The 12,204-nt window shown below is 44.4% G+C and overlaps 1 protein-coding gene across 2 annotated transcripts; it reads right to left on the bottom strand.

The window, feature by feature from the left end:
* Window positions 1-10,133, bottom strand: LOC123829475 (RNA-binding protein 4B). Of its 2 annotated transcripts, none has more exons than XM_045855232.1 (4): window positions 10,002-10,133; window positions 8,889-9,312; window positions 2,974-3,626; window positions 1-1,489 (listed from the first exon to the last, which is right to left on the bottom strand). In XM_045855232.1, exons 2-3 carry the CDS (start codon window positions 9,298-9,300, stop codon window positions 2,983-2,985), a joined length of 1,056 nt encoding a protein of 351 aa, XP_045711188.1. In that variant the 5' UTR covers window positions 9,301-9,312; window positions 10,002-10,133; the 3' UTR covers window positions 1-1,489; window positions 2,974-2,982. The 2 variants fall into 2 exon arrangements, with proteins under 2 accessions (XP_045711188.1, XP_045711187.1); XM_045855231.1 differs by having other exon boundaries at window positions 1-591.
* Window positions 10,134-12,204: the final 2,071 nt, after the last annotated feature.

Below are 12,204 nucleotides of genomic sequence, written 5' to 3'. Positions count from 1 at the left end.
TACTTGTTAGAAACGTTTATTTGTCAAAATAGTTTTTTAAAAAAAGTGGGAGTGGAGTAAAACAAGACTAAATTTCAGCTAACGCTGTACCACGATCACAGGTCAGACGAAAAAACAAAACAAATAAAACACCCTGCCCCCCACCCCAGTGGTCCTAGCAATTTCACAGGATTAGCTTCAATGTTAGAGTCCAGAGCTAACAGAGAAGAGTAAAAGGTTGCTTGCCACTACATGGTCATTTTAAAGGGTAAGGAGATGTTGCAGGTAGGGAGAAGGGTTCAACTCCTAAGGAAAGCAAGATAAGAGGGGGGTTCCACTGTACAGGAAAAAGGGGATGCCAGCATAATCCTTACCTAGGGCTGCTCAGAGGCTGAGAATATAAGGAAGAGAGTGAAAGGCTACAGAGATTCATATCAGGAGGAAAGAAAAGTCAACTTAGAAGCATTAAATTAAGAAAGAAAACATAGTTGGTCACAAACTCCTTTGTTTACTGAAACATGAAGCAATGGAAACATCCCGGCAAAGGGAACCGCGCGGAGCAAGTTCTCATATATGACCGCAGCCTGAGGGTTCAGTCCACAATTATCCTACCTGAAAGAGAGCACAACACAAGAGGCTTACACAATGCCTGGAGAGCAGCTCGGCTCCGAGTGCAAGGGCCCTGGTCCTGTCCTGTATTCCAGAGGGAAAAGAAAGAACAAAACAAAGCCATGTCAGACTGGATGGAACATACCCCATGTAGTATTACCCAGGAGTCTAACATGACTGTACCCTTGCAGGGCTCTCCCTAGTAGCTCTAGTAGAACAAGCAATCTATGTGGAGGACTGCTGTGTTGGTGATAATACACATTCCTTATTTCTTATCCATCTTTTAAGCAAGACAACCTCTGTGATACAAGGCTACTGTCACTATACCAAAGGGCTTACAGATATTGTCAAGAACCATAATTTAACTTCTGGGGCCAGAAAAAGCAGAAGATTCCAAGATCTCAAGTATGGCAACTACACTATGTATTCTAAATTTGTTTTATTTTAATCTTTCATAGTTAACAAGTTTTCAAAAATAATCATACGGGGTATCAAGGAATGTTCATTTACCCTCCAATATACCTACAAGTTAGAGTCAGATTTGGAGCCATAATTCTAGTAGTCCCTAGCTGACCACATCTCCCTTACCAAATCAAGAGGAGAAATCCTAAAATTCTCTAGTTCTTCCACTGATGATGCAAGCTCCAGACACCAATGGCTGGGGGGGAGTTAACTCACACCAAGCTCCTCTACTTATTACAGACAAAGGGCCAAATCTTGGTCTTGATCTGTGCCAATCGACTTCAAAAGCTGTGATGTTCTTGAATCAGTTCTGCTAGAGTGAGACCCGAATTTGGATTCCCCAACAGTTCTGGAGTGTTTCATCCTGGCAGCCTCATTAACATCAGGCTCCTGGGACTGCAACCAACTCAGGGTTATTCAGTCCGTTTGAGGTTCACACCTGGAAGGTAAGTTTCTTTAAAAGTCATCACTAAAAAGAAGTTAGTTGAACAACCACTGCTTGCAGTCAAAAGTCACTTTAAAATACCTATGCAATACCCTTTAAAGATGACATATATTAATTTAATATTTAACTGTGAAACATACTTAAGAGAAACACGTTATCTGATGGATGATCCCACCTTACTTTAGAGGTATATCCCACTTCACGGCAGATTCAGCTACTTTAAAAATCACTGGCAATCTGCACAAGCAGTAAGGTTGTCCATTCGTGCACATGGACATGTGCTGCTACACAACGGTCTCAGGAAACCCGTCTTGTGGCCATACAGAATATCGCCTGCTACAAGTTCATGCCATATTTGCTTCTATGAAATGGGCAAATTCCTACTGCTTTGTTTTCTTCTAAACATATACCAAAGGAACCCTGGAAACTCAGTGGTAACTAACTAAGTTTAACCTTGCTACTAGGCCTCCCATTCAAGTAATTCTCAATTTCAAGGTACAAGGAAAACCATGAGAATAGAAAGCTGTCATGATACCATGTCCAGTTGGATGAAGAAATTTGTCAATCTCTAGATATTCTCAGTTATTCTTGCCATTCTAACATCTTTGGTACACATTTTCTGATGTAGGAAAAATTAAATTTCCAGGGTCACCATCAGTGGGATTTTATACACATCAAAAAATTACCTGGTTTATCTAGTTCCTTTCAAACAGAAAACAAAGATTGCTGGAAAAAACGGGAAGCATCAGGCCCTACACCACAGCGTCATTGGCTAGACATGGCTTAAGTGCCCATGTAGAACAGGATGCTCCGGATTACTAATTAGGAAAGAACTTCACGGGGCAGTGGCAGCAAAACATTCTGTTTTCAAGCATCTTATAAAGAAGTAGTTTTATTAGCCAATTAGAAGTCTGAAGTTATAGTTAAAATCTCACCCTGATGTTCATTAACTCCTGAACCTGTACTCTTCATCTTAAAGTTCCACAGTGACTTCAGTGGAAAGAGAATGGGTTTAGGAGTCAGCCAGACCTGACTTTGAATTCTGACTCTATTTCTCAATTACCAGATGACTTCAGGCAGAGTGCTTAACCTATGAGGTTTAGTTCCCTTCTCTGTAAAAAGAGAACATATCTTAAAGGCTTATTGTGTAGATTAAATAGTATGCACAGAGGGCACTCAACAAATGTTAGTTCTCTTCACTATGTTTCTATAACCCACTGGATTAAAGAACAGTAATCTCACTAACAAACGGAGTTTGTTCTCTCAGAAGGAAAAAGATGGAGCCATACACTAAAACCTCAACAGGCCAAAAGAACCTGACTTAACGTAGAGAAATATTTAAGACTAACATGTAATTTTTATCTCTTGCCTACTACAGTCCTGACAGCAAACAGGTGGCCTTAGCTTCCCCTATGCAGCACGGGTCTCTCTTAAGAAGACTAAATGGAGTCTCTTAACTGCACCCACCCCACTCTCACCTCCAGTTTTTAAAAGGCTGAGTACCGCGCTCGGTCCACGTACTGCTCCCGCTCATACCGGGCCATGTCATACAGAGAATTCCGTGCAGCTGCTGAAGCCTGAGAGAGCTCACTCTCTGGCCCATAACCGTAGCCCTCTCCAACTGTGGGGAGCACAGGTGCACCACGTCGAAGGGGGCTCCTGTCCCTTCCATAATAGGAGGAAGTGGTGGCAGCAGCCATAGGACCTGAGTTTGGCAACAGGTGTCTGTCGTAGGGATCAACAGAAGTGGAGTTGAGGTGACTGTTAACAGCTGTATTCTGGACTTGAGGCAAATGGGACATGTTCTGCTCTGCGTAGTTGTATGCAGAAGCTGCTGCTGCTGCTGCCACTGCCTCATACGAGCGAACCCGGTAACGCTTATAGTAGTCCAGTGCTCCATATGCATCGTTGTAATACACGGATTCCCCGTAGCCCACGGTGTAAGGCGTGCGCACTGCTCCGTACTGTTCATTATACTGCTCGGTAAAGTCTGCCACGCGACCCGTACGATCTACCGGGCACTCTTTGGACCAGTGCCCCTCTTTCCCGCACCGATAGCAGCCGCTCTGGTCTCCCATCCCAGGGGCAGTCCGAAGGCGGCTGGTGGACAATTGCACGTGCATTCGTTTGCCTTGAGGAAATAGATACAAGATTTATTATAACTCACTGGCATTCTTTATCCTGCCCCAAATAAAAATAAACTAGTTGGCATAAGACACACACACATACACACACTCCTGAGACCCTATTTCAGCAATCCTCTCTAAAAGAAGTTTTAATACAGATAAGAGCTAGGAAGTTTGACTCTTCATAGACCAGTAATATTTTCTACTTACACCGGGTAGGATGGATTCCCTCCTACTTGTCTCCACAACTCCCCCATGTCAACACAGAAATTGAAAGTTTCCAAGTTTCACTGCTAAGACTGTGAGATTTTGGGGGGAGGGGGGTTGGTTTATGAGACTGTAAGATTTTAACAGTTCAAAATCTGCCAATTCTTCCAAATCAAATACCCAACAAAAAACTTCAGTTACATTATATTTGGAAAGTATCTTACCAACGTTTCCCTGATTTACTCAGGGCCACATTACACCTGAGCATTTACCGCAGCTTAAAAACCACAGCAAACTTCTGTCCATCCTGTTCCTTCCAGCCGCTATTGCAGGTGTCACAGAAGGGTATGTTGGATACACAAATCATACCAGGCTCATCATATGCTTTATCTTCAGAAGTTATAAAGCCCTCCAGATTTCAACCTCATCCCCAATTTTCCAGCAAGGGTGACTCTGTGCCTACTATGGAAAAGAAAACTACCCGACCAAGGTCTCTCAAGCAAGCATTAGATCTTGAAATAATACTGGTTTCTTAGGGACAGTGTATTCCCATGTAATGGAATGATTAGCATTTCATCTTGCCACCTAGTTTACAATTCTTTATATGGGATTATCTACTTGTTAGAAAAATACAGCATTTGTCCGCAGCCCTCTGGGCACCCATACAAACAGGACACCCCCAGGGAACGACCAGCACTGCAAACACCTAAGAGAAGAAACGACGTCTGCCCTGGGTCTGGGTACCACCAAGCCCAGGGACCCTCACTGATGCAAGCACCCAAGGTCTTTAAAAGCAGTTTGAGAAAAGGAGTATTTTTGGCAGTATTTAGTCCCACACTGCGTAAGACCTTGGAGATCAAGTCAGTGCTTTTCAAATTGTAGCCAAAACACAGCCAGTACAGACAGGGAACAGGGGCTTTGCACCACTCTTAAGGGCTACTCAGAACAGATCCCCCCTCCGCAAGTTGCTCTCTCTTTGACAGACCTTGTTCTGGATGCAGTTATGCGATAGGAGGCCTCGTGCTCCATCCACCATCCTGTTGGAAACAGCCCGACTCAGGACGGCAGCCAGAACAGCGCCATGCACTGACCCTGAGAGGGGAGCGGGTTAGTGCAGTAATACCACTTCAGTCAAACTCATTTCTGCCCAATGTCTAAGATTCCTACCACCCCAGTTTCCGGTAGTTACTGCCTCTAACTTAAAGCCCTTTCTTTAGTCCTTGCTGGCCTGTGGCTCAGGCAGTTGAAGCGTCAACCCATAAACCGAAAGGTCACAGGTTTGATTCTGATCAGGGCACTTGCCTGGGTTGTGGGTTCTGTCCCCTGCTGGGGCACATGCAAGAGGCACCTGATCGATGTTTCTCTCCCCCCCTCCCTCCTTCCCCTCTGTAAAATCAATAAGCATGTTTTCAATGAGGATTAAAAAAAAACCCCAAACCTCTTCTTTAGAAGAAACAAAGGAGCTCAGGTTTTTACTTCCAGCTGCTAGCAAGGAGGCAGCACCCACCTCACCACTGACTGACACAGTCAATAGATACCAAATGGCATTAATTCTCTGAAAGCAGCATTTAGCCATCCCATTGTTTGCAGAGATTTAAAAACTCTCATTCTAATTCTTAGAGTTAAGGGCCACAGGCTAACTATGCATAGAACAGAAACACAGATTTTTGCCCGAAGTTAACTCACAAATGTAGAGTTCACCATAATTTAGACTGTAGGGTTACAAATCACTTATTTTTCAACCATGAACGTTGACATTAACCTGTGTGACAAACTGCTGCAACTCTGAAGTCAGAGTAACCATGCCAATCTAAAAAGTAGCCAATCCAGAGGCATTTTTAAGGAAAAAGCTTCGGTTTAACTTGCTCTTTAATTTTATGGATTCTGGGTGCATTTTTTTAAAAAGAAACAAAACCCAGTGATTTTTTCCCCTTGATGTTTCTGTTACTACGTCCAGTCTTTATCCCAGCTTTATTCAAAGAGTGGAACTTCTAGGTTTGTAAATACCTGTGGCAAAATCTACCTCTCATAGTAACTATCAGAAACACTTAGGTAAAATTTTTTTTTCCTAGAACTAAAAGATCTGTAATACAAATGAGAAGTCCCCCCCCCCCCAGTCTTCCCAAAGATTGTAACTATGCTTTTCATTTAAATTCCCTGAAGTTCTTATAATTGAAACATGCTGTGCTTCTCTGTTAACTTAAGGAACCAGGGTAAAGAAAACAGAAAATTAAATTCTACGACTCTCCTACACTTACAGAGGACAAAACCTAAAAGATTTCCTGAGATCTTCAAAAGTTACTGAAATCCACTGCTGACATTTACAATAAGACTAGCCCAATGCAAGTGTTTTCTTCTGAAATCTGGAACAGAAGAGAGTAGTAAAATGTTGAGGTGGGCAACGTGGGGTCCTAACTGCTGAACTCCTATCACATGCCAGGATCCAGAGGGCTAGGGACCCAGCTGACACACAACAGTACTTGAATTTAATGCTTGTTTACACACTGGGGGGAGAAAACAGGCGACACCTGAACTCTTACAGATCGTTCCCACTTCAGCTGCCTGAATTGTTACTTGGAAGGCTTAAGGATTTCCAAAGCAAACTGTTTGCTAACTCAATAAAGGTGCAGTTCACTGCTGCTTGTGGAGAGAAAGCAGACCCTGAAAGACTGAGGTCCTTTCAGAAGTCATACAATGGCGGCAGAAGGCAGAGGCCTAAATGCCAGCCGTTAACATGTAAAGGTTCGAGAGATGCCAAAGAGGCATTCTTAAGAGGCCACCTTCATTAGGTAGCTGAAGAGGCCTTATTTAGAAATGAGATGAATTGGTATCTAGATTGTATTTTCTGTAAAACTGCGACTTACTATCTAATGTTAAACTTTCTTTAGTTTAAACTTTTAGTTTAAACTAAACTAAACTTTGGAGAAAAAAGAGCTGGTTATAAAAATGGCTATGTGCGTAACTCAGAGCACAGTGCTTTCTCCAGAGGGGTCAGGCTAAGAACATGAAAACCAAATAAAGGATTTTTCTTTTCCAATGATGACGTTTTAAAAAGTCTTATGGGTCATGTGTTACTCAGGCATCTACTTTCTAAAGTAATTAAACCTATTTTATTAACACACACATTCCTCCAAAACCAACTTCCCCCAATTAACTGACTACCATATACTACTTGACCCTAAGCCTTTATTCAAGTGTGTTTTAAAAAGGTTAAGGACACAAATAAGGACACTACTAGACTATCTCTGCAGTTTGTACCTGACTTCCACTTACTTACTCTACTCTACTTACTACCTGTCAAGCAAGAACCACCATTTCTCTCTGCCACTGCCCATTCAGATTTCCTCCCCTATTAAATGAAAATGATTAAGAACATTTTTAAAGTTGTCTGAAATGCAACAGGTTTACAAGTTAATAAAAACAAACATAAATAAGAATACCGCAGGGATCACTAACTCTATTTTATAAGTGGGAAAGATAAGCACAGAGAGATTAAAATACTTGTCCAAAGTTATAATGACTAGTTAATGGTAGCAAGTATCTATGACTTTTGCCCCAAGCTTTAAAAAGCAGCTAAAGGCCAGGGCACCATTAGCTGTGAACATGGACATCTGGTGCACTATCTGCAATCTCCACTATTTGCAAACTTTCTTACCCTTTTGTAATCAACTTTTCCTCTTCTTCCATTTCTTTTCTCCCTGGTTTTCCAGGCTTAGCAGAGGACCTTAAGTACTTCTTAACAACCCTTTTACTAGCACTCAGACGGAAAGTGGTGTTGATTTATGACTCTGAGGAGTGGCTGTAAATGTGTGGTCCAAGATTATACTGTCAACAAAAGCCTTGTAGAACAGCGCTGTCCAAAGGAACTTTCTACAACGTTGGAAATGTTCCGTATCTGCACTAATATAGTAGCCATTCACCTCATGCCTTCTGAGTGCTTGCGATGTGCGCAGCACAATTAAGATGAATTTTAACTCTTATTTAAAATTTCAATTTAACAGTTACATGTGGCCAGAGGCTATCATATTAGCACATTCCTAGAGTCACTGGACAACCTCCTGTGGTATTAATGACAACATAGGTACCTTTATTATTAGTATAAATAACACATTATTTGCTAAAATATCTTACTGGAGTCTCTTCAGGAGCAGGACCAGAACCATCATTCCCATTCAACCTAATTATTTTAGGATTTCTTTTCCCCTTAGGGTTAAATAACAGGTGGAGCAGAATCCAGCCAGTCAGTTCCTGACTTACGATAGTTTGATTTTATGATGATGTGAAAACAGTATGCATTTGGGAGAAACCATGCTTTGAATGTTGATCTTTTCCTAGGTTAGCAGTATGAGTACGATACTCTCATGATGCTGGGCGGTGGCACCTGGGCCACAGCTCCCAGTCAGCCACATGATCACGAGGGCAAACAAACGATACCCTACAGTGAGGCAGCGAATGCATTTTAGTATCGACTTACGGTATTTTCAACTTCCAATGGATCTATCATAAGTCGAGGAACACCTAGTCCATGGCATGGATTTTGGCTCTGCTTGAGCTGAACAAATTTGACCATTCAAAAGATACTCTCCCAAATCCAGATTCACCACCCAGATTTGTAACACAGAGATTCCTCCAGGTGTCTTGGTTCCTCTTTCCCACCACAGCCCATGCTGGTCAAGAGTATAAATCCTACACACATTAACTCTCAAACATAAGGCTTCTTGCTCACAATCAAAGCATCAGGTAAGCCACCACCTGTCCTCCCTTCTCCCATGAGATACTCATTTGCCCACGCAGCTTACATTTCCAACAGCACTGAAATGAGCAAAGCCTGAAGGATAAACCCAGTTTGTCATTCTGTGCACTTATTGACAGCCTAAAAAGGACCTGGCAAAGCTGGAAAGGGAGTAATTGTGCTTAAGAGCGGTAAACACACAATGTATTATTTCCAGCTAAAACAGACTGGAAGCTACCACCCGACCAGCCTCGCGGTGCTGTGTGCTTGCCTATGCCTTGAGCTAGACCTCACTCGGTTCTGACACCCAGGCCCCAGAGCAGTTCACCTTGAAACTCGGTGTTGTCGAGGCCTCTGATGGCCTCCACGGCATCCTCTGCCCGCTCCATGTGTACGAAGGCGTAATCTTTCACGATGTCACATTCGATGACCGGACCGTACTCCTCAAACTTGGCTCGAAGCTCTTGGTTGGTACAGGTGGGGCTGATGTTGCCCACGTGCAACTTGGTTGAAGCTTTGCTCTTATTCTTGCTGGCTTCCACGTTGATGTTCACCCCGTGCAGCTTGTAGTGGTGCAGGTTGCGAATGGCATCCTCTGCCGCCGTCTTGTCCTCGATGTGCACAAAGCCGTAGTTCTTGATGATGTCACATTCCAGCACCTTGCCATACTGCTCGAAGAGTGAGCGTATCTCCTGCTCTGTGGCCTCGCGCGGCAGGTTTCCGATGAACAGCTTCACCATCCTGACAAGAGCCTGGGAGGGAAGGAAAAAAAAAAAGGTTTCCAAAAGTTACGGGTGGAGCAGGCAATCTCAGGGCACAGCCTTTGGTTTACTCTTCCACAGGAGTGCCTGGCACCTTCCAGACCGTCAGGCAGACGTCCATTATTTTTTCCTCCGTAAGAGGGGGACAGGTTTGTTCTTAAAGAGTAGTGTGACATGAAAACGGGGTCGGGGGTCAGCACGTACTGCATTCTCTATCACCTCCATGAAATGAGGCGCCTTTGAGTAACACGCTGAGCTGTTTCACATCTTAAAACACTCTCTGTGGGGCAGGAAAGAAAAGAGCCCAAGCCAGGGCCCACAGACGTCTACCTGAGGGTCCCTGGCCACAGGTTTTGGAGGGAAATCTGTGTACCTGTCCTACGTAAGGGTTCACCTTTCAAAATACTCTAAGAATAAAAAGGGTCCCTTGGCCCCAATCCCACGACCCCCCACACCCACCCCAGAAACACAACCCCCAGCTTCTGCGCCCCAACAAAGACTCGACCCGACCCCTGCCCCGCCCCCTCTGGAGACCCAGCCCCGCCTCCTGCCGTTGTCTTCCCCGGACCTCTCCCAGAGAAGAAACCCAAACCCAGGAACACTCCCGTCCTCTGAGACTCGGCCTGGCCCACTTCATCTCGCCCTCGGGCTCCCCACACACCCACAAGACCCGCTCCTACCTCCGGGCGGCGGCGGCGGTGGCGGCGGCTCCCGCGTCAGAGAGAACGCTACAAAATGGCGAAGGCCGCTGGAGCCTCGGCGCGACCCGGCCCTTTCTCGCGCGCCAACTCACGCACGCGCGAGTGCGCGCTACCTCTCCCCTCCCCTTGCGGGCCGGACGACCAATCCCACGGCTGCATGTAAATGACTGCCCTAAGGTTTGGCTCCCAATCGTCCGGACTCGGGGGCGTGGCCAGCTGGTGACGCCACCGCAGAGCGGAGGTCAGCCCGCCCCCAGCCCTGAGTAGCCAATCAACACCCTGGAAGGGGGGGCCGTCGTTCATACGTCACAACGGCTCTGGACGCAACCATTGCGTCCAGAAAAAATCAGAAGGCCAGGGTGTCACTAGCCATCACAATGGATGGTGCTATAAGGGCCTGCAGAAGCGGGGGTGGGGGCCTGCAGCTGATGACAAAGGGTTATCTCACTGGGTCCTCTAAAAAGGGGCTTTCTTAGCGTGCTGGCCAACCTCTAGCACAGCTTGAGACCTTTTAGAAATACAGACGTGCCACATTTTAAGCAAATCTAGCCTTTTTTTGAGGGGGTAGAGTTTTAAACATAATGTAAGAATTACTTTTCATTACAAACGTGTTGTTCATTAGTGATGAAACAGTGAAAGACGGCAGAGCTGGGATGGCCCTAGGAAGCATTCTATGCAGGCTACCCTTAGTCATGTTCTGTTCGTCCATGTATGTACGTGGGCTGGTTTTCTCTCTGTAGCAACTGTGTGTCCTTCACAGTTCCCGGCCTGTGGTGAGCACACCAAGGAATACTTGGTGCAAAGGCCCAGAGAGTTTCCTAGATTTGGGTGTGTGGCAAGGTCTGCGCGTCCACGCCAAGCTACCGGACTAGGCATCAGTGAGTGAGTCCCGGGGCACTTTCTAGCGTTCAGAATTTAGCTGTGGTCCAAGGGCACCTCCTGGTGGCAAAAGGGAGATTATTTGGTGGATTACTCACTGTCACCCGTGAACAAAGAATAGACGTTTATGAAGATTGATGGACCGAGTTTATCTCGGAGTACAGCGTGCCTCGGTGATTGTCAATCTCCATTTCTCACTGGTGGTGGCTCCGTAGAATCTCTTCTGATACCATCAAGCACAAATTCCTGAGGCTGCCCTCTTCCTCCCCAGCTACTTGGATATGTTTCTTTCACCGAGTTCTTTCCGAAGAGGCACCATCCTTGCAATTTTAACATTCATGCTTGTTTCCCACATGATTCTATCCACCTCTCTCCTTCCCTTCTCCTCTGGTCATTTCAAGTTTCACTACAGTCAGACTTTTAAAACGTGCAGCCCGTCCTCACCCATTTCTGAAATAGCTTTCAATCATCTTCACCATTCTGACTTCTCAAACGGAGGGTCTGAACCTACCGTCATCCACCTTCATACACTGTTTTGGGTTCTGTTCTCCTTTCCAGTTCCCAGAATTTCCCGAGGTCACCAAAACTAATGTCCTCTGGACAGTTTTCACCGTTTTAAAAGTTTCATCCCATTCACCAACCTTTAGCCTTCTGTCTTTATGCTTTCTTCCCACAGCTCTGACTGCACCGTTCTATTTCCTCCCTCCATCTATTTCCCTACTCTTATTTATTCCCTTTTACCTCCTCTCACCTTCCCCCACAGGCAACCATTCTAATGAGTTCGACGGGTATTATTTTGTTTGCATTCTTGCAAGGCATGTCTTAGTACATTCGCTTTTTCCATTTAAAAACAGTTTTATGTGAAAATTTTCAAAAAGGCACAGAGAATATTATGATGAACTCCTATGGACCTTTTACCCAGATTGACAATTATCAACATTTTGCCCATACTTTATCTAACCCCTCTACTTTTTGGTGAGGACAGGCTGGAGTTTTAAAAAGCAAACCACAGACATAATGCCATTTCTCTTATTAGGACTTCAGGATCTGCCTCTAATGAGAACATCCAGTGTTATGTTTTTTTATTATAAAAGTATTTTATTGCTTCTACTATTAGTAGTATGTATGCACATGATGCTCAAACACCATTTCCATTATTGGTGTTGAATAATTTATTACTAATATGATGAATAATATTCTTTGTTAATATTTATTTCAAATTTTCCCCAGACTGTTGCACATGTCTTTATACAATTGGTTTCTTCTAATATAGATCTAAACAAGGCCCACTGATTGTGCATTT

The sequence above is a fragment of the Phyllostomus hastatus genome, unplaced genomic scaffold, assembly GCF_019186645.2.
Source record: "Phyllostomus hastatus isolate PE091 unplaced genomic scaffold, TTU_PhHast_1.1 phas_scaffold_11, whole genome shotgun sequence".
NCBI classification, from domain to species: domain Eukaryota; kingdom Metazoa; phylum Chordata; class Mammalia; order Chiroptera; family Phyllostomidae; genus Phyllostomus; species Phyllostomus hastatus.
The sequence above is the reverse complement of the archived record's forward strand: the minus strand, read 5'-3'. Positions and strand labels throughout refer to the sequence as shown.

Bases quoted from the DNA above. Each gene is read 5' to 3' on its own strand.
- LOC123829475 (XM_045855232.1), bottom strand. From the start codon at position 9,300: ATGGTGAAGCTGTTCATCGGAAACCTGCCGCGCGAGGCCACAGAGCAG. The intron at 3,627-8,888 runs GTGAACTGCTCT...TATTTCCTCAAG, and splicing joins CGACAACACCGAGTTTCAAG to GCAAACGAATGCACGTGCAA.